Here is a 22,887-nt window from a genome sequence, read left to right as displayed (position 1 = left end):
ATTTCAACAGGTCAGAGTCAGTGTACTCGTACAAGTTATTTCTGTGCTGGAATGAATCAGCAATAATTAATAAAACCTTTAATCAGACCAGTTCATGGGTGGCAATTTCTGACTATTAGCGCTATGTTCTGGATCAGAACCAATGACACCTCGACTCTAATTTTTTAGAAGTAGCGACGAAAGGCGAAATTATGATACTTGAAATTGAATCATCGTGCAACAGGTTAACTATCTAATGCTTTATGTTTTAATTCTTTTGTCAACATGGAACTGGATATAAAATTCTGTGTAAATGAAGGAGTTCATTTTCTTCAACCTTAGCTTTGGAGATACAGCTTTACAACAAAAAGTTAAATGCTTATACGTTATGGTGCATTTTCTCGTCCATGAGCAAGTTTTAATGTTTCAAATGAAATTTTAACGCATAGACCGCAAACCGGGAACTAGTATCGGCTTAAGCGGAACTCATTTATACATAAATATTGTTTGGACACCATCATTCAAACCTACCTTTAATTATAACTAGATGCCCACGGGCAACATGTCGAGCCCGTCAGCTGTCAAAAGGACTGGGAGTTGCACACGACACTGTCGCATTGAGGCAAACATTTATGCCAAATAAAAAAAAGATTGCAAAAAGTTACAATATAAGTTATTTGTAGTAATAACAAAGGGAAGTAAATCTTAAAAAAAAGTTCCAAGTCCACACAAAAATCCTTACAAGTAGAGATAGGTCAAAATACACCTCAAAATTGGATGTAACATGCATGTTGTACATTCTTGTATCTGACCTTTGACCTTTAAGTGTGACCTTGAACTTAGACCTAAGGACCTGGTTCTTGCGCACGACACTCCGTCTCATGGTGGTGAACGTTTGTGCCAAGTTACATCAAAATCCCTCCATGCATGAAGAAATGCTCCGGACAAAGTAGTCATTCTTGTATCCTTTTACCTCTGTGACCTTGACCTTAGGACCTGATTCTTGCGCACGACACTCCGTCTCATGATGGTGAACAATTGTGCCAAGTTAATCAAAATCCTCACTGCATGAAGAAGCAATGTTCCGGACAAAGTCGTTATTGAATTTGACCTTTGACCTCCTTGACGTTGACCTTTGAGATAGGAACCTGGGGTTTGCGCATGACACTCCCTCTCACTGAGGTTAACATTCATGCCAAATATAAACAAGATTGCTCCATGCATGTCAAAGTTTTGGTCCGGACAAACAAATCCGGACGGACGCACGCACGCACACATACACCGAACAGCCATTTGGACAACTATGTCTTTGCTTCCGCAAGCGGGCTCGACAAAAACACAGGGTGCAAGCACGGGACATTTAACGTCCGCCAAAAGTCGGTATAGACATGCAAATATCTAAGAGAGGCTAACAGATGTGCAGTAACAATAAACAAACAATTTAATGGAAGGAAAGCTATATTTTCAATAATCATACAGCAAACTAAATAAAGGAAGCTATATATTTTCGTATGAATAATTAAAACAATTTTATTAAATATTAATCATGATGATAAAAGAAACAAAACCATGCCCTATTCATTAATGTACTAGTATTCAATCGTTTCCTACCCCCATTCCTCTACGTAGTGTTGTTCAGTAGCTTTTTAAATTCTCCCAACGCAAAAAAACCTCCTAAGAGGAACTTCATATTCTATTACAAGTGTGTGTGAATGGTTGCAGTGTTAAAAGTGTTTTTTCAGAATACGTTTCTCATATTTACAGTTCTGTGATTATCAAACTTAAGGTCATTATCATTTGTTGGTTTAATTTACATGTTTTTCAAGAAACATCAGTTGTTTAAAATGATGCAGGTCCTACGGTTACAATATCCGACAAATAATTAATCAACTTTCAAACAAAAAGGATCAGGGCCTGATGGAATAAAACATTGTGGCATAAGGCTAAAATAGAACACAACTGAAAAACAAATACATAATATAATATGATCAACACTGATTTAGGAAGACGAAAAAAGAATATATAATACATACAAGAAAATACTCTACAATATATAACACTATTCCCTGAACGATATTTGAGCTGATATGTGAATGATATGCCATTTGGACAACTGAAGGATTCTGTAAAACGCACTGATCCCTGCTGTAGCTCCGGTTAAGTTTTGTTTGTAATCAGCAATGCTAGTACTAACCATTTTCTGTCTCAAAATCAACGTGAACTCGACACCTGACAACTTGTCTAAAACAAACTGAAAACAAGCTCATCAACTGTAGACATAAACATAAACTTATAAAATACTGGAGTCATCTCTTGCCTGCTAAACATAAACTGGTAGACTTTCTACTAAACATTAAACACACCCAGAAAATATTGTATGATGTCTGCCCCAGTTACTGTTCAAACTAGATTGTGACCTTGACCTAATGACCCTAAAATAAACGTAACCATGACATCAAAAACAATCTGTCCATCAGCCAAAGAACAAAGGTCTATGATACACTAAAAGTAGTTCTGCACTTCGCATCATTTTTTTTTTCTATTTAATGATTAAAGTGATTCTTGCATTTCTAGCTGATTTTACAATTATTTTTTTTGGAATTATGTAACATGTCAGATGTTTTAATATCACATTTTAACTTCAGAAAGACAGTAACGTTGCCGTTGTAATAAATTTACACACAAGTTACCATTAATTCATAAAATGATTTTCATTACCGTACACCGAATCAAGGCTTTATTCTACGTTTGCCGGATAAATGATGTAACGCCATTACTTCCGGTTTGTTAAACCTGCCTAACTACCTTAACAAACGATAGATACAGTCTGAATATTTATTGACCGGAAATGGCTAATATCTAAATGAATTGTTAATGTACAAGGGCATTTTTGAAATGGCTTAGAGTAAAATGAAATTAATGATTGCTACCATGAAAAGACCTCTATGAAAGTCTGCAAAGAACAACCATTACATTACAATTTCTGACTGACTAAATACAGAAGAACCCTTATGACTGGGAATACAAATACACCTGCTTAGCGAGTCTGGACTAAACACTTAACATCTGGAGCAAAAAGTATAATTTAAAAGAACATTTAAAGAAATGCACAGCATCTATCTACAATTAATGTAAAGTAGCAAAAAGTATTCAACACTGCAAAGCATTTTCATAACATTTCTAAGAAAAACTCGAACCATTTCAATGTACAGTTATACATCTGCATAAACTTCCAACAATTTGGAAGAATAATCAGCACGAGATTAGCAAATTCTGTCCAGTCTTCTACGAGTACGAGTTATATCAGGGCAAGACAGACAGCTTACCAAGTGTATTTGGATTTTGTATCAGTTCTAATGTGGTAACTGACAACTTCTACACAGGAGGTGTAGTCGATCATTTTGATTGGACAAATCACTACACTTACAGGGACCCCTTTGGTTAGAAGTCTTGCTTTCTATGCTAGGTCAAGTAATACCGCCAAGTAAAACACCAAATAAAAACATTCTAAAATGTAAACGCTATATGCATACAGTAACAAACAGTTTGTGTGTGCATGGTATTATTTCTCTTGTCTGTTCCGTTGGTGTTGAAAAGTATGTCATATTGTCACTTTCCAGCTTTAACGACGGAAGAAGGCTTTAGGCATCGTCTGTCTTTTGCTTGTCTGGTGGATGGACAGATGGCTTCCTGCCTTGAAATAATTCCTGCATAGGAAATGCGTTTTTCGAACCAAAGGTGACAAAGGGCAACATGGTTCATTTCTACAGTACACAATAAAATAAAAATGTCTTCAATGATGCAAGAACTTCACATAATTGGTATGAACTAAAATGATACACACATCTAGAATACTACCACTGACACACGTTAACAAGCAATCATGTCTGCAAAAGACAGTAACTACTGTAATTTTCTTCACCCAAACACAAATCCCTCCACATAGTTTAACACACTTTCCTTTTTCATCACTAAAGTTACACTGAGTTCATTTTTCGATGAAAGTACGAATATGAATCATAAAAAATAAAATATCACAAAGGGTCACTAAAACGTATGGAAGAACACACTCCTTCACAAAGTATAGAAGAATACTATTTCAAATATTTTAAACATTTTAAACACAATATCCTCTCTGTCCATACATTCATTTGATAGCAGTAAATTTTAATTGAACATCCTTCTGTTCCACCATACATAGTATGATGGCGGGCGAGTCTATCCCAGCAGACCATCTCTGTGTTCCATTTTGTGTTTTTTCTTCCAATCATCCACTGAAAATGTAAATGAACAAAAATATTCATTATATACATCTGGATTTCAATATTCATTATATACATCTGGATTTCTGTTACTACTGATGAACTGGTATCAATGAAATACCATTTAAACAAACTGATAAGATTTTACCTTTATTCAATACGAGGGCTACATAAAAAAAAACCAGTCGTAACTCCTTGTACAAGTTATGGTAGTTTTCCTTTGAACCCCTGATAAATCAATGTTTACTATAATCTTGTATGATCGTTCCTTTTTTTCCCAAAAAGCTTCAGCTTTCTTTTAAATTTACCTATCCGTTCAACTTTTTCCCTAGTTCACACTGGCCATGCTTTATGTGACAGACGATGAGCCTACTAAATACAACTTCTCAAATCTGTACAAATTAACTAACACAAAATCATTACCTTGACATTCCCTGCTACAATAGTATCTCACTTCAAGAACCCCCTCATCTTTACACCTGAAAGGAAAAAAAAGACTAAATTAATATACCAGAACAGAGTATGCAGAATCTTAACCAATTCTACCTGATCTCAAGCAACACATTTTTAAAACAAAACTACAGATTCACAGCAAATATAAAATCATCATTCACTTACTTTTGACATTTCTTGAAAGCTTTTCTTGCAGGCTCGATCTTGTCACAGTTGCCACATTTCCGCAGTTTTCCTGCCTGCATGCTTTCCCTCTCATCAGAACTTACATCCTTTACATCACCATTTACTTCTACACCATTCTTCTCTTTGCTTCCAGCTCTATCCGATCCACTGTCATCTTTAACATCATTTGCTTCATCAGCTAGTTTATCTTCATCAGCTCTTTCCACTTCTGCATTACCTTTTTTTGATTTTTTCGGTGATGCTTTTCCATTCTCTGCTTTAGTACCATTTTCTTTTGGTTTACAAAAATTACAAGCTTCCCCTTTTGCACACTTCTTGTCATTTTCTTCTTCTTTTTCAACTTTTGGCATAAAATTCTCCCTGTATCTTCTGCTTGTGTTCTTGTTATCAAGCACGTCCATAAGCTGTTCAGCAATATCATTCAGCTTTTCCTTTCGTTCTTCTTGTCTTCTCCTTTCTTCTTCCTTCATTTTCTGAATTTCATCATGGTGGGGGCATGTACAACCAGAAGATGCTGCAGCAGCTAAAATAACAAAAAAGTGTTTCATTCAAATAGATCGAAGTGTTTTATTTAACTGTTTGCAACTGTAAACTCAAACTTGTGGAATCTATCAAAGGACTAGAATGCTGTACTTTTTTCAGTAAAATGTATCACATCATCTGCTACAACTTCTAAAGTCGACCTAAACCGCAGTATCAAAATTTCTGAACTAAAGACTGTCCCAATAAAGTTATTAAACTCTTACGAAAAGGTAAAACAGTAATGTAAGCCATTGTTTTTTGTCAATTATGCCAGAAGTTAGTGATAAGTCAAGTTTTTCTTCCCAGGGTCTTGACAAAATATTCTGGATTATTCTCTGTTGCCAATATTCTCAAAAACAGTATAAAAATGTATGAATAAAGTCAACATATTTATTTAAAGTGGTACACTCACTGTTCTTGCTACACTGTAAGTATAAGCAATAGCAGCACTATACATATGATGGCTGGGGTGTACAGCTGGTTTATTAGGAGGTGTCCAAGCTCCTAGTGGATACTTAACATTTGAGACTAATGTGTGACAGTACACCAGGTTTTACCTACCTGAACTATGCCATTCATACAGTAAATTTGCTCTAAATCATCTAAGATGTAAATATTGTTGTTTGTTTTTTAGTTTCATTGAAATATTGCATTTAAAAAGTTGAATCATTATACACTGCTAAGAATAATGCCACATAACATTACCTAAGCAACTATTACAAACCTCTGCCTGAGCTACTCACTCACGTAGTGTTTTCGGTCCTTATTTTCAGCAGTGATTAATTCAGCATTTTTTACAATAAAACTGTAAGAAAATCCTTCACAGAATCCAACCAAGCAAAATAATAGCAGACTCAGTTTGACCGAGTCTGTTCATGAGAGTTAATGAAATAATGGACCAGAAAATACAAACAAACAAGAGCTGTCACTATTGGTGACAAATGCCCTCGAAGCGTGCCCAAGAATGCTACAGCTGTACGTGTAAAAAAATCACACATCGTTTTATGACCTTGACCTTGACACTAAGAGGCCCGGGTTATGAGCGCGACAATATGGATAACATTTGTTTCAAATTATTTTCAAATCCCCTGATAAATGGCAGAGTTATGAACCAGACAAGAAAAACCTTAGACTTCTCAGTGTGACCTTGACCTTGGAACTAGGGGTCTGGGTCTTGTGCATGACACCTCATCTCCTTATAGGAAACATTTATGCCAAGTAATTTCAAAATCCCTTCATCAATGGCAGAGTTATGGACCGTACAAGAAACAGACCCTGTTAACCTTTAACCTCTAAGTGTGACCTTGACCTTAGAGCTATGGGTCTGGATCTTGCGCATGACATGTCGTCTCATTATGAGGAACATTTATGACAAGTAATTTCAAAATCCCTGATGAATGGCAGAGTTATGGACCGGGCACGAAACAGACCCTGTTAACCTTTGACTTCTAAGTGTGACCTTGATCTTGGAGGTAGGGGTATGGGTCTTCGCATGACATGTCGTCTCATTGGTAAACATTTATGCAGAGTTATTTGAAAATCCCTTCATGGATTGCAGAGTTATAGCCCAGACAAGAATTAACCGGACGCAGATTTTAATATGCCCACCTTCGGGGCATTAAAATACACCGAGTCCAAGAAGATGGAGACTTTTTACAGCCGCCATACGGAACTTCAAGACTGCTGTTATGATAGTTTACGTAATATTACCTTGTGTTTGTTTCTTCTGAGCTCTGACTGCCTTTTTCTCTGCCTGCCGTTTGTTTGACAGCCCCATGTGTTGATGTATCGTCTTTGTTACTTTACTCAACTTCTCCTCGTCAGCAAAGATCTCTTGTAAAAACCTGCAAGTACAATATAAGTTTTGTAATTTTGCAATGATATTTAACATTTACTTAATATTTTTTAGATTTGAGTAAATAATACAAGTGAACCTGTCTAAAAGTACATTACTCAAAATGGTTTTGAAGAAAATAATTACAACTAGAGCTATCACTAAAGGTGATGAATGTACCCCCTGCATGCACTGACACAGTACACTGCAATCTGACGCACACAAGACTGCATAATTATTTGGACTGTATGTATATAGACTGTATGTATACAGTATAGTAAAAAAAAAAAAAAAGTCCCATAACTGCAGAATATTTCTCTAAAAGAACGTAACATGCACCATGCACACCTAGGGTTGGTACTGATCACTTGTTTGAAGTTTCATTAAATTGTGTGCAAGGGTTCGGAAGATTAGGCGCGCACAAAATTGCATATGCAGACTGTATGTACATAGTATGTTAACAAGAAACAAAGTCCCATAACTCTGCAATTTTTGTTGTTGAAAGAACCTAACATGCCCCATGCACAACTACTGTTGTTACTGATCACTTGTGTGAAGTTTCATTAAATTTTCAAGGGGATGAGGAGAGATGGTGCACACAAGATTGTGTCTGTGTATATAGTATAGTAACAAAAAACAAAGTCCCGTAACTCTGCAAATTTTTTTTCTGAAAGAACCTTACATGTCCCATGCACAACTACTGTTGTTACTGATCACTTATGTGAAGTTTCATTAAATTGTGTCAAGGGGATGAGGAGAGATGGTGCGCACAAGATTGTGTCTGTGTATATAGTATAGTAACAAAAAACAAAGTCCCATAACTCTGCATTTTTTTTCCCTGAAAGAACCTAACATGCCCATGCACAACTACTGTTGTTACTGATCACTTGTGTGAAGTTTCATTAAATTGTGTCAAGGGGATGAGGAGAGATGGTGCGCACAAGATTGCACCTGAAACCAGTATACCCCACTTTACAACTTTGTTGTCGGAGGGTACAATAACAGTACTGATATTTTTGACAAAATCTGCTACATTATTTAGTTTTTGATGTAGTTTCTTTAGCATTTTCAGTAGATTTTAATTTATAACTGAAGATTATCCATTTTAGCCAGAAAGTTACATTTTTAAAACCCTTTCCAATAATGGAAGTCATTGAATCATTACAAGCTTGCTGATAAGGGCTGTGTGAATGCTACAAGCTAGGAACCAGTAGTTACAAACCTTGTTGTTATGTCCGCTGTTTTCTCCTTCTTTGTAGCATTGTCCTCATCCTCCTCCTGTGCGGTACTTTTCTGAGGGGATTTCGCTTTGGGTTTCTCTTTCTTTTCTTTCTTCTTTTTATCCTTCTTCTCTTTCCTGCAGGTGTAAAAACATAGAATTACTCAATGCAGACTGGATTTAATAAATTCTAGAAAGTTTCTGTTTCGTTTAAACTTGGTATATCAAATTTGACTTTAACCTTTTCTTTTGAGTTAGGCGCAAGAAATAATTGCTAAAATTATTCTACTGCAAGTAAAGCCATTTATTCAACAGCTTTTTTCCCCCAGCATTTCAGTTTTCTAAGACTTTATTCAATGTGCATTATTTTGCAAGGTTAACACATGCATGTACAATAGAAAAAAATCTTTAATCCTGTATTAAAACAACAGTTACATGTAAAGGTATAGAAAACTTGTGTTATCTGTTAACAAAATATTATTAAGAGAAATATACATTACAATGCCCTTTAATAAGACTGTTTTATAAAACTTTGAAATGCCTGTAAAAAAACTGTTTTATGACCTTGAGTTAAACATGTAGCTACATAAATTACTTCTTTTTCGAAGCTTTAGCTTTGATAAATGCTAAGACAGCATCCATACATACTTTTCTGTATGTCCTGTTGCTTTTGAATTCCTTCTTTTCTCTTCTTCCTCTAGAATCTTTAGGAGACCTTTCTTTTCCTGTATTTCATTGATCTTATCCTCGGGCATGTAGGCACCCAGTGTGACAGTTATTGTCTGCTCTTTCTTCCCATTTTGGAATGTAAAATTCAAACTGCTCTGTACACCTGTTAATATAATTAAAATAATTGTTTGTTTCTCTGTTTGAACTCATTCATACAACTACTCTTCCTGAAAAATGTTATACTTTTTGTTTGTTTTGTTGCGTTACAAATCTCAGGGACATTAAAACATAATCAGCTGGAGAAGACCCCCTGGTGCTGTTAGAGGCATAAATTTAAACATAGTGTGCACTCAAGTATAATCCCAAACTTCTGTAAGACAGCTGGAAAGCTTCCTCACATGAAGGGAGACTTAAATCTATAAAGGTTAAGGACAAGTGTTAACACTGACTTACCTGGCACTGGAGCTAATTTTTCCAATTTATCGGACACAGGTATGGGGACTTTGCCCATCATTGGTTCTTCGTCACGAGATGGAATAGTTATAGTTGTTTTGTCTGCGTCTATACCAGCTTCAAGGAATTTTGCTGGCAAATCTGATAATTCTATCCTTTTCTCTTTCTTCTTTGCAGATTTTGATGTCTTGGATTTTTTCTCTGACTTTTTCTCAGACTTTGCTGGTTTGTCAACGCTCAAATTTGTTTCTGTATATTTCATTTTTGGAAGTTGAGGACCATCTTCATCGCCAAGAACTTTTACCTTTTCGAAATCAGAACTTTCAACAAATTCTACAACTTTGGGTTCTATTATCACTGGTTTCTCACAACTGCAATCCATACCAACAGTTTTACAAATAGGGCATATTTTCTTGTCAGGATTTTTAGTATCGTTGTAGGCACGAATATCCATAGTTCTCATACCCAGCTTCCACCAATCATTCTCTGCTAAAACTGAAATTAAAACACCAAAGTCATTTATTTTAGGATCTATATACAGCATTTCAATATTTGCTGTTATTTTCTATTGTTTTTCTTTTCAGCATCCAACTGGTGACAACTATATCATATTTTCCAAGAGTTTAAACAGTCAAGATAAATTGGCATTTTCAAGATTTCAGTATACACCTTTCAAAATAAAACATACTTTTGCTTGCCAACTGCGTATCTCTTTGAAGCTACAAAGTTTCTATAAATTAGCACCTCAAGAAAATAAAACTGTCTCATAAACTCTACCAGCAAAATGACAATACTCTTTGTAATAAGAGACACCTTAAAAACACAGTACGGTCAAACTTTGCTCAAATTCTAAAACCCTATTTCGCTCAAACTCTTTGTCAGGTCCATACAAAATCCTTATATAATGTATCTTGTTCCACTGCCGTCACTAACGATAACTCGCATAAATTTTGCTGGTCCCATCGATTTCTAGCAAATGAAGTTCGACTGTATTATCAATAGATTGTGTTGTTTTGTTTAAAGGAAAGAAATGCAACAGTTCTTACCACATTCTTTTTCCAAAAGAACAAAAAATTCAAAGTTTTCAGGTTTCCGAATAAGTTGTTCCCACAGAATGTCTGCTTTAGTTATTTCTTCCTGTAACAGACAATAAATGACACGCTTCAATATCATTTCATGCATCCTGATTTAATGAATATTCAACAACATTCTTAGACTGAAATTTAGACTTAAGATTTTAAATCTCTAAAAACTCAGTTACCCTTAACATATGAGCCGTGCCATGAGAAAACCAATATAGTGGGTTTGCGACCAGCATGGTTCCAGACCAGCCTGCGCATCCGCGCAGTCTGGTCAGGATCCATGCTGTTCGCTTTTAAAGCCTACTGCAATTAGAGAAACCGTTAGCGAACAGCATGGATCCTGACCAGACTGCGCGGATGCGCAGGCTGGTCTGGATCCATGCTGGTCGCAAAGCCACTATATTGGTTTTCCCATGGCACGGCTCAATTATGTTTTTGTAATGCATTTTTACCACTGAAACACTGCTTCATTAATACCTGCTCCATATTTATCATATACATTTTGCATACAAGATATGACAATTGTTTTAAACATGTCTTCAGGTCTTGTTTCATACACTGACGACTATGGGACTTAAGTCAAGTGTCATTGCAAATGCTCTGATATTATTTCAATTCGATTAAATTCTGCAACAAATTTAGATCTAAAAAAATACTTTTGAAAATTTTAAAAGGAAACGAATGTTTTACTGATACACAGGACACTTTTTATCTAATTTTCATTTACAAAGATTTTCCTGAGCTCCATACTTATATACCTTTAAATAATTCAACAAGTACAATCAAACCTGTAATACCGAACACCTCTCTATAAAGGCCTCAACTATAAAACCTGCTTATTAAGGCCACTATTTTCTTTTCCCATTGACCTATAAATATTGTACATTTACCAGGGTCAAAGACCATCTGTCAAAAAAAACCCTACTTTTTTTACATTTCCCAAGAATGGTCTTCACTCTTCACACACAGGTTTAAAAGTATTGCATTTTCCTCAAGTAATCAATTAGATACATACCTTGTTGTATAGTTTTTTGCTGAAAATGAAATAAATTCAGCTGTTAATATACATGCACAGTAGCAACGAAAATATTCCTTTCAGGAAAATCATCTTACTTCATAGAAAGCATGTTTTTCTTCAGTTTGTTTTGATGGGATTTAAGTAACACTTGCGCAATTTATGTCATATGACGAGGGTTCAACGCAATAAGGGCGTATCTACAGCTTTACATGGTAGAGGCTTTACATGGTAGAGGAACACCATGGGTGACCCCTACTCCCTGCAAGACATTACTTCATGCTGGCATTCTGGGAAGAACCCTTGACCCTACAAGCCAGCATTATGACTTCCTGACATGAAAACCAAAGTTTGGCTTGAACCCACAATGACTACAGAAACTATGAACAACAAACAACAATGAAATAATGCTATAAGGTTTCTTTGTTTGCTAGTCATATCATCATAATTTAAACCATATGCTGAATCTTCCAGCTTTAGATGGTGAAAGAAGGCTCCAGGTGCCCCTCCAGCATTATTTCAGGCACAGGCAGGTACACTAGTAGAACCACCTACTTTTCATAAGCCAGCTGGATGGGCTGCTCACATGAAAAATTCTACACCCCAAGCAAGGTTTCAAACTCACATAACATAAAGCCCAGCAAGAGTTTGTCTGTCAAACAATTAACTTACTAGTTACAAAATCTACAAGAAAGTATAGTTTTAATAGAAATAAGTTCAGAATCCTAAAACAATTGTTTCCATTTGCATCATCACTGATTTAAGCAACTTGTGAAATATTTGCAAAATGCTCTCTTTCAAATCAAGTCAGGATTCAACTTACCGCAGTTTTTCAACATCAACAACTGGTAAATCTTTAGCAAAAAGCTGAAAGAAAGCAAGCAACTAGTGTTAGGGTCCCTTTTAGACATAACATCTTTAAAATCACTATTATAAATACGAATACTCCATTTTTACATAAAGGAAATGCAAAACTAACTGACTGAATGAACAAAATCATATATATGCAAATATTATATGAACAGATGTCTGCAAACATTGTTTAATATTTGCATAACCCATTTGCTGAAGTTTGACTTATAAATTCTTACTTCCTTAAATCATAAAAACAAATATTATACAATTATTGCCTTTTGGTGAGGTCAATATGTGGATTTATCAGGTCGATAAATCCACATATCGACCAAACTTAAAAGGTAACAATTGTTTTATTATTAAATCCAGCCTACTCATAAGTATAAACATTAAATACAAGTATCTGCAGCCTTTGGTCATTTTTCGTGGTAAATTGTGTATGACGTTGCACTGTTTTGACGTCAAACTGTTATGACGTCACAGCTGGAGGTCAATACGTGTTTTTGACTCCGCCTTCGAGTCAATACGACTTTTTATCATTGATCATGTGACTACATCTAGACCAATGGAAAGGACTATAAATATAGATTTAATAATAATATACAATTATTGCCTTTTGGTGAGGTCAATATGTGGATTTATCAGGTCGATAAATCCACATATCGACCGAACCTTAAAGGCAACAATTGTTTTATTATCAAATCCAGCCTACTTAAATAAGTATTAAAATTGAATACAAATATCTGCAGTCTTTGGTCATTTCTTGCACTAAATTGTGTACGACGTCGCATTGTTTTGACGTCAAATCGTGATGACGTCACAGCTGGAGGTCAGTATGTGTTTTTGGCTCCGCCTACGAGTCAATATGGCTTTTTATCATTGATCATGTGACTACATCTAGACCAATGGAATGGAATATATATATATATATATATTTAATAATAAAATAATTTAATGTAAAATATAAAATTTTTGCAAACCAATTTGGCACAGAACAATTTTCTAAATATTAAAACAGAAACATATTCACTGTACACAGGTACTCAAACAAATGATTATATCACATATTCTAGCATAAAAACTGCTGTTACTGTCATTTTCAGGGAATGTTTTAACAGGTGAGTTTCTTGTGACCATAACAAACCTTTTTAAATACACCCGTTCTGTGTTAATGTATTACTGCCCACTAAGGAAATGACATCAATGTGATCAAACAAGGCTTACATTCCAACATTTCATAAATATTTGATGATGCTAGATGGACAATATATTCATTTTTAAAAAATGTTTGCAAGTTCTGATCTAGCATTAGCACATTTGTTCTATATTTTCTGCAGAATTCCTTGGTATATGTGGGTGCCCTAGCCCACATAAAAAACATGTGTTACCCCTATATTCTAACTTAATTGGATTTTTCTGTCATTTTAACAAAGAAAGAAAGCAAGCGTTGTATATTGAAGATTCAATGTTATTTTTGTGTATTTAAGCAGGTATAAACTACAACGAGAGTCCTTTCAAATCTATGAACCACACTAGCAATTCTTAGATGACTGTCCAGAAGTCTCAATGTGGTTTATACCCATCTATATGCACAAAAAAAACCCCCAAAACAAAACATTTATGCCTTTTTTACATTTTGCTGTAGATGCTAAAAAATAGCGGTTTTTTTTCTTTCCAAGAGTACCAGAAAGTAAAAAATATATGTATATCTAGCGATCAGTCCTTATAGCAACTAGATAGATCAGTCTAAGAGACCAGTCTGTATTCAACTGTAATTTGCCTTGTAATAAAAATAGTTCCCAATTTCAATCTAAAATAACCTTAAGTCCAATAGAAAATCACACAGCCATGTCAATTTCATTTTGATCTTTACCACCAGAATTGTAATTTTAAGCTGTAATTTAATGTTTTTTTGAAATTACTGTTGTATCTTTTGAAAGATTTTTCGAACAACTCAATTTTCTTTTCTCTTCTTTTTTCTATGTGTGAATGATATCAGATTGCAGAAAAGGCTGTTTTTGATATTAAACAAATTTTGTTTAGACAAGATTTGTAAACAAAATTTATGACCTAAAAAAGACTTCTGGTTCATTACTACTCAAAAGAAAAAACTTTGTGCTATTTTAATATTTTAATAATCTTATTTCAATGCACATTTTAGAGTGAAAATAAACAAGAGGTTTTTGTGGTTTAGGGTATTGTCCGGCTTACCACACTTTATAGTTCAGACGTCTGGATATTTCACCACTCTGGCTTACCACCTAATGGTTGGATTCCATTGCATCTGAACTCTCGAGCTGTGGTAAATCATACAAAAAACTACAAGAAGACCTTGGTTACTGTATCTAATAAATATTAACAGAAAAAATAATAAAGGGACAATAAGTAATTAATAAACCTTAAAAAATTATGTTTACCTCTGTCTTTTAATCATTTGTGCTCATCTGTGAAAAAGGGAACCAATTTCACATTTTATTTTGAAATAACTGGGAAATTTGAAAGATTACATATTATGGAAGTTTATTCAGGAAGTTTAAGATCATTAAATCTTATTTCCAGCAATACAAATACACATGATAATTGTGTTTTTTTTTTAAGTACAAACCTCCTTCTCAGCAACTCCTTCAATAATTTTCCTCAATTTTTCTTTTCCCCCTTTCTTCTCCAATGCTTTAACAGCTGCACCTTTCTCAATACCAGTCAATACCAAGTCAAGATTTAAATTAGGCTAAAAATAGAAAACAATGTCAAGTTCATTTATACTCCATCTATAATATATAACAGTGTGATCCATCTTTTCAATAACAATGTTTTTCCTTGATTTCTCTTTAACCTTTACCCTGCTAAATTTCTAAAATGGACTGGTCTATCATTCAGTTTGGGCAGTACCATTTATTCCTTGAAGGGGTGTTCACTGAAAATATACTGACAGAAGAGCGAAGAGTGCAGACCAAGATTTTACCAAGATTTTGGTCTGCACCATATTGAACACCAAAATGTTTTAAAGTTTTGATTTAGGCTACATCTGAGCATTGCTGTTTGAAAACCGTGGTTTGAGCTTTGCTCGAGGCGTTGACTTCTTCATGTGAGGAAGCAATCCAGTTGCCTTATGGATGGTCAGTGGTTCTACCCAACGGAGGGGCACCTAGAGTCTTCCCCCACCATCAAAAGCTTGGAAGTCATTATATGACCTATAATTGTGTTGGTGTGACATTAAACCCAACAAAAAACAAAGCCTTAAAGCTGGTTTTCAAACAGCAGCGCTCATTTGTTCATGAGATGTTACTTGCAGAACTTATACCTATTAAAGTATAAAAGCTATATTTACATAAATATTTTTTAAATTTCAAAAACATTTTTTCCTGATTGGCACATTTTTTGGCCATAAAACATATAAAAAAAAAATTCTTGAAGTTTTTTTAAAAAGCTCCTACTAACATTCCTGGAGATTGTTACATTGATGTATAACTTTTTTATATCGACCTTGTAATATAAAGCCGAAATTAATGAAAAAAACCATTAGGATTTGGAACATCCGAGGGTTAATATTAGGAAAAATTTTACATCCCGATTTGTTGTGTAGGAAAAGCCACAATATACCGTAAACCCAAATAAACTTCCTTACATAGCTACTTTAACATATGACTGATTTTATAATAGTACATTCTTTCCAATTACCGGGGATGAAAATGACAATTATAAATCAATTATCGAGGAAGAAAATGAAATGCTTACATAATGTTTAAGTAAAGATTCTTTTTCAAATTCTGTTAAACGATCTTCGAAACGGAACCCTCGACTGATACTTATACTAAGATCTTCAACTGCCGGTGATTCCTCCGGTAAAATACACGCTACAACATCGTCAACCTCCATATTCCAACCATAACATATTCGTCGCTTGCGCTTTGACACATAAATCAACACTGAAAATTGTAAATAAAAAGTTAAGGAGAACAAAAAATTTTAAACTCATTTTAATAAATCTGGTTCTCATCTTTAAACAAAACTGCATCCTGTCAATTTGTAATGAACTGTTGAGATCTTCATGGGGGGATTTAAGACTTTCAGTTTATTGGGGTAGAATAACATATGCCTTTGGGAAGGGTTTAAACCAATATACCTCAAATGGCGCACTTTAACAGAGTTCAAACTATTACTTATTACAGCTTGAATAGTTGGGCTCTCAGCTATTTCAATGTTGACACAGAATCAATGTATGGACTGAATAAATTTCACTTACATGGTATCAATGTAAGGCCTGAATATATTTCACTTAAACTTTAAAGGTATATTAGATTCAATTTTCATATTAAAAAATCATGAACAATTACTTAATATATTTTATGTAAACGTAAAACTAACAAGTTTATGTGTAATAACAGTACAATGCATTAGGTTTAAATTAGTACAAACTGTATACATGTATAGATAAATACAGTATAAATGTGTACTACTACTGAAAAACAAACTGGCTGTTTCTTTAACAATCAGCTATTACTGCATGACATTTAATTATGAATGCAGTTCTATGTATATACAAACTTAATTTATATATTTAGTAGTGTTAAACATATTTAATGAGGATTTTATACATTTGGAGTAAATATTTAAAGGCGAAATATTTTAGTGAAAGATGGCCATTGAATATCTTTAAACAGATATCAATGTATGACTTGAATAAAATTTCACTTAAGATCTGAATAAATTTCACTTACACCAAATCAATGCATGACTGGAATACATTTCACTGTAAGAGTTAAGACTTAAATAAACAAGAGCTGTCACAGGAGACAGTGCACTTGACTACATCAAAGCTTGATATTTAAACAGAGCACATCTGAGGAAGCTGGAGCCATCACTGGAGCAATTTGAAATACTGGTGTGGGTGTTATGGCCCCTGTGTCATATGATGTGTTGATGATAAATAACTAAGTTTGAAGCAAATCCATCATATACAGAGATAAAGAGAAAATGCATCAAAACTTTAAACAAAGTGTGGATGCGGACACAGATGCCAGACCGAGTCAGATAACTCTCCACCTACTTCATATAGTCAAGGTAAAGAACCACTTACACTGAATCAGCGTCTGTTTTATTGCATTTTCCTCATATCCATTTATTTTCAATGTAAAGTTTGTCCATTTCTTAGTAAATTCTTTCTCTTCCTCCTCAAAGTTGACAATAGCAACAGCAAAACCACGCCCCTCCCACCATTCCAGTTTCTGGGGCAGACCAGAAATTTTCTCACGGAGCAGATTGGCTGATAAAATGAAGTTATTCAGTTCTTGTGCTTTCAGTTTTTCTTTCATGGCTTTTGTGTATGAATCTTCTTCATCATCAGACTGTTAAATAGCAAATTTATTTGTTATTGTAGTTAACCCCCTTAACTTGTAAAACATATTAAAGTAACAATTCATTTCTCAGACAGTATTTACACTGGTAAAAATAATATTATAACACTGAGTTGGTATAACATTAAAAGATTTACATTATTTTAGTTCTCATCAAATGTAAAACAGGTTTTATTTATAACGTAAACAATTGCCTAACTTAGTCATTTTACCTGGTAAAACAGACCATATCTAACAGTATTTCTTTGAAAACTAGAGCTATCACTAAAGGTGATGAATGTACCCCACCGCATGCACTGACACAGTACATTTCAATTTGACGCACACAAGATTGCATAATTATGTGGACTGTATGTATATAGACTGTATGTATACAGTATAGTAACAAAAAACAAAGTCCCATAACTATGCAGAATATTTATCTAAAAGAATGTAACATGCACCATGCACAACTAGGGTTGGTACTGATCACTTATGTGAAGTTTCATTGAATTGTGTGTAAGGGTTTGGTAGATTAGGCACGCACAAGATTGCATATGCAGACTGTATGTACATAGTATGTTAACAAGAAACAAAGTCCCATAACTCTGCAATTTTTGTAGCTGAAAGAACCTAACATGCCCCATGCACAACTACTGTTGGTACTGATCACTTGTGTGAAGTTTCATTAAATTGTGTCAAGGGGATGAGGAGAGATGGTGCGCACAAGATTGTGTCTATGTATATAGTATAGTAACAAAAAAAACAAAGTCCCATAACTCTGCAAATTTTTTTTCTGAAAGAACCTAACATGCCCCATGCACAACTACTGTTGGTACTGATCACTTGTGTGAAGTTTCATTAAATTGTGTCAAGGGGATGAGGAGAGATGGTGCGCACAAGATTGTGTCTATGTATATAGCATAGTAACAAAAAAACAAAGTCCCATAACTCTGCAAATTTTTTTTCTAAAAGAACCTAACATGCCCCATGCACAACTACTGTTGGTACTGATCACTTGTGTGAAGTTTCATTAAATTGTGTCAAGGGGCTGAGGAGAGATGGTGCACACAAGATTGTGTCTATGTATATAGTATAGTAACAAAAAAACAAAGTCCCATAACTCTGCAATTTTTTTTTCTAAAAGAACCTAACATGCCCCATGCACAACTACTGTTGGTACTGATCACTTGTGTGAAGTTTCATTAAATTCTGTCAAGGGGATAAGGAGAGATGGTGCGCACAAGATTGCGTCTACGGACAGACGGCCAGACAGACAGACGGACAGACAGACAGACAACCTGAAACCAGTATACCCCCCCTTACAACTTTGTTGTCGGGGGGTACAAAAAAACAACAACGCTTAATTTGGGTAACAATACTCATATTCAAAACTTTATAAAAATGACCATGCATGGATTTACTCCATAACACCTTTATATAATTTTTTGGTGGATTTTAAAAATTTAAAATAGAAAATAAATAGGAAAATCAATTCTTTGTTCAATGTTGTTGGGATTGATAAAATCATGAAATACACAAAAACTAGTCCCACCAAATATCAGTACTTTAAAAGAAGTTCTTGTTAAATACAAATGTGTGCCCTACCTGCCAGCTATTGCCCATTAACATCAACAGTTTGTTGTTACATGCTCCTTCTTTCATCTTTACAGAATAGCATATTTTCTTACCTTCAGACAAGCTGCAGAAACATTTACTTCAAAGAGTCCATTGTCTGCATCTTCTATCTTAATGACTTTAAATCCAGACACAATGTTCTTATTTGCTGTCAGATCCTTATCTGACAAGAAACTATAATGTGTATGGTCACTTTTTGTAGTTTCCTCATTAAAAACATCTTTTTGAAGAGAATGGTCAGCTTCTCCTGACTTTCCAATGTCCTTTCCCTCCTTAGCATCACCACTTGTAGTATCCTTAATATTTCCCCTCAAATCGCCCTTTTCATTGGGTCCATCTGAATTATCCTTAGCATCACTTTTAAGAGGTTCCTTTTCATCGTCACTCTTAGCTATGCTATCCCTTTCACTGTCTTCTGTTTCAGTGTCTTTCTCAGTACCATCTGTACTCCCAAGTTCCTTTTCTACCGAACTTTCCCTTGAAACTGTTTCATTTTCACTGTCTTTTTCCTTTCCATTAACATTAGTATCACTTTCAATTTCTTTTGTATTTCTTTTCTTGTCAGCCTTATCATCCTTTTCATTTAAAACATTTTTTGTATCTTTATCAAGTTTTTCAGAATCACCAGTTTTCTTCTCCGGACTTGCCTTCCTTTTAGTTTTCTTAAAAACTTTTTGTTTTTCTTCCTCAGCTTTTATCTGTTCATTATGCAGTTTTTCCAACTTCTCTTTGCGCTCAGCCTAAAATTCAAACACAGCCTATATATATATCTTCAGACAAACATCAGTAAAATTTCCTGTTAAATTACATATCAACAAAATATAACCTGTTAAAAACAACAGAAGTGCGACTGCAGTGCAATATGAAGACTAAAAATGTGTCTATAGGAAATGGATGCTCCCATTTCTGTGCTATCCTCTAAATAGCATCTGTGACAGTTTGAAACAAATCAGTCTAATAGTGTGGGAGAAGTTGGACATACAAGATTTTTCTCTATATTCTATATAGCAAAACTATCAAAGGGCTATAACTGCGGTAAAAATAGTCACAGCACTAGTTCTTCCAGTATGGTCATCTGCACATCAAGCTTGTTCATCTGTGAAAGTTTGAAGCAAATCAAACTATTAATGTGGGAGAAGTTGGACACCAAAGATTTTGGGACGTACGTATGGATAGCAGCAACACTATATGCCCCCACTGACAGCATAAATGTGGGAAAATAAAAAGGAAATCCCTGAAGCTGATGGTGTTGAATCAACTTCTTGAGGGATTCAGAAGATTATTGTCTCATTGACCAATTAGCATCAAAGAGACCATGACCTTTGACTAAAAAACCTCAAAATTATGTGATGCCCAAGGTAAATGTGATTTTTGTACCAATGGGCACTGTGACTGCACGTCTTTTCCAGCTAATTCATAACAGGGTTTTTCTTGAATTGTGGCTTTATCTTAAAAGATGCAGACAGAAACTATACATCGATGGCAGAGGAACCTTTTAGAATTATCTTTAATTACTGTAGTCAAACACTGTTAAAATCTGACAGTCAGAATTTCGAAAAAAAAACAACAAACAAGAGGACCATGATGGTCCTGAATCGCTCACCTCTTCCCACATGACCCAGTTTTGAGTATGACGTCGTTTTTTCTATTATTTGACATAGTGACCTAGTTTTTGAGCTCATGTGACCCAGTTTTGAACCTGACCTAAATATTATCAAGATAAAAATTCTGACCAATTTTCATGAAAATCCATTGAAAAATATGGTCTCTAGAGAGGTCACAAGGTTTTTCTATTATTTGACCTATTGACCTAGTTTTCGAAGGTACGTCACCCTGTTTTGAACTTTACCTAGATATCATCAAGGTGAACATTCTCACTAATTTTCATGAAGATCTCATGAAAAATATGGCCTCTAGAGAGGTCACAAGGTTTTTCTATTTTTATACCTACTGGCCTAGTTTTTGACCGCACGTGACCCAGTTTCGAAAATGACTTAGATATCATCAAGGTGAACATTTAGATCAATTTTCATGAAGATCCATTGAAAAATATGGCCTCTAGAGAGGTCAAAAGATTTTAATAATTTTAGACCTACTGACCTAGTTTTTGACCGCAGTTGACCCAGTTTCAAACTTGACCTAGATATCATCAAGACGAACATTCAGACCAACTTTCATACAGATCCCATGAAAACTATGGCCTCAAGAGAGGTCACAAGGTTTTTTATTATTTGACCTACTGACCTAGTTTTTTATGGCACGTGACCCAGTTTCAAACCTGACCTAGATATCATCAAGGTGAACATTCTGACCAATTTTTATGGAGATCCATTCACAAGTATGGCCTCTAGAGAGGTCACAAGGTTTTTCTATTTTTAGACCTACTGACCTAGTTTTTGACTGCACATGACCCTGTTTCGAACTTGACTTAGATATCATCAAGATGAACATTCAGACCAATTTTCATACAGATCCCATGAAAAATATGGCCTTTAGAGAGGTCACAAGGTTTTTCTATTATTTGACCTACTGACCTAGTTTTTGAAGGCACTGAATGAATCTGGACGTGAAACCCCAGGTGCACATGCTGATCAACATTCCTGTAAACTTTGGTGACTCTAGGTCAAATACTTTTGGAGCTACACGATACACAACATTAAAATGACCAATTTTGAACTAAGTCAGGGGCCATAACTCCTACATGACTGAATGAATCCGGACGCAAAACCCCAGGTGCACAACTGCACGTGCTGACCAACATTCCTGTAAACTTTGGTGACTCTAGGTCAAATACTTTTGAAGCTAGGTGCGACACAACATAAAAATGACCAATTTTTAACTAAGTCAGGGGCCATAACTCCTACATGACTGAATGAATCCGGATGCGAAACCCTAGGTGCACAACTGCACATGCTGACCAACATTCCTGTAAACTTTGGTGACTCTAGGTCAAATACTTTTGGAGCTATGTGCGACACAACATTAAAAAGACCAATTTTTTTACTGAGTCAGGGGCCATAACTCCTACACGACTGAATGAATCCGAACGCGAAACCCCAGGTGCACAACTACCCATGCTGACCAACACTCCTGTAAAGTTTTGTGACTCTACGTCAAATACTTTTGGAGTTAGGCGCGACACAACACTAAAATGACCAATTTTTACAAAGTCAGGGGCCATAACTCCTAAATGACTGAATGAATCCGGACGCGAAACCCCAGGTGCACAACTACACATTCTGACCAACATTCCTGTAAAGTTTTGTGACTCTAGGTCAAATACTTTTGGAGCTAGGCGCGACACAACATTCTCAGAAGGCGGACGGAAGGAAGGACGGATGGACAAGGGCAAATCTATATGCCCCCGCCCCCCCCCAAAAGTGGGGG

The 22,887-nt window shown here is 35.1% G+C and overlaps 1 protein-coding gene across 4 annotated transcripts in view; it reads right to left on the bottom strand.

Moving 5' to 3' along the window:
* Positions 1-1,419: 1,419 nt before the first annotated feature.
* LOC123544046 (calponin homology domain-containing protein DDB_G0272472-like) overlaps positions 1,420-22,887 on the bottom strand; it is a 34,713-nt gene continuing 13,245 nt past the window's right edge. For all 4 annotated transcript variants that reach the window (XM_053521777.1, XM_053521779.1, XM_053521780.1 and 1 more), the window contains 14 exons: positions 19,554-20,240; positions 17,607-17,874; positions 16,265-16,455; positions 15,135-15,257; positions 12,498-12,541; positions 11,675-11,693; positions 10,624-10,714; positions 9,578-10,072; positions 9,104-9,287; positions 8,459-8,593; positions 7,113-7,246; positions 4,860-5,403; positions 4,665-4,720; positions 1,420-4,253 (listed from right to left, as the gene is read on the bottom strand). In XM_053521777.1, the coding sequence (XP_053377752.1) occupies positions 4,198-4,253; positions 4,665-4,720; positions 4,860-5,403; positions 7,113-7,246; positions 8,459-8,593; positions 9,104-9,287; positions 9,578-10,072; positions 10,624-10,714; positions 11,675-11,693; positions 12,498-12,541; positions 15,135-15,257; positions 16,265-16,455; positions 17,607-17,874; positions 19,554-20,240 (3,027 nt within the window). In that variant the 3' untranslated portion in view covers positions 1,420-4,197. The remainder of the gene's footprint in view (positions 4,254-4,664; positions 4,721-4,859; positions 5,404-7,112; positions 7,247-8,458; positions 8,594-9,103; positions 9,288-9,577; positions 10,073-10,623; positions 10,715-11,674; positions 11,694-12,497; positions 12,542-15,134; positions 15,258-16,264; positions 16,456-17,606; positions 17,875-19,553; positions 20,241-22,887) is intronic.

Source organism: Mercenaria mercenaria, chromosome 13 (genome assembly GCF_021730395.1).
Source record: "Mercenaria mercenaria strain notata chromosome 13, MADL_Memer_1, whole genome shotgun sequence".
Classification (NCBI taxonomy): domain Eukaryota; kingdom Metazoa; phylum Mollusca; class Bivalvia; order Venerida; family Veneridae; genus Mercenaria; species Mercenaria mercenaria.
The sequence above is the reverse complement of the archived record's forward strand: the minus strand, read 5'-3'. Positions and strand labels throughout refer to the sequence as shown.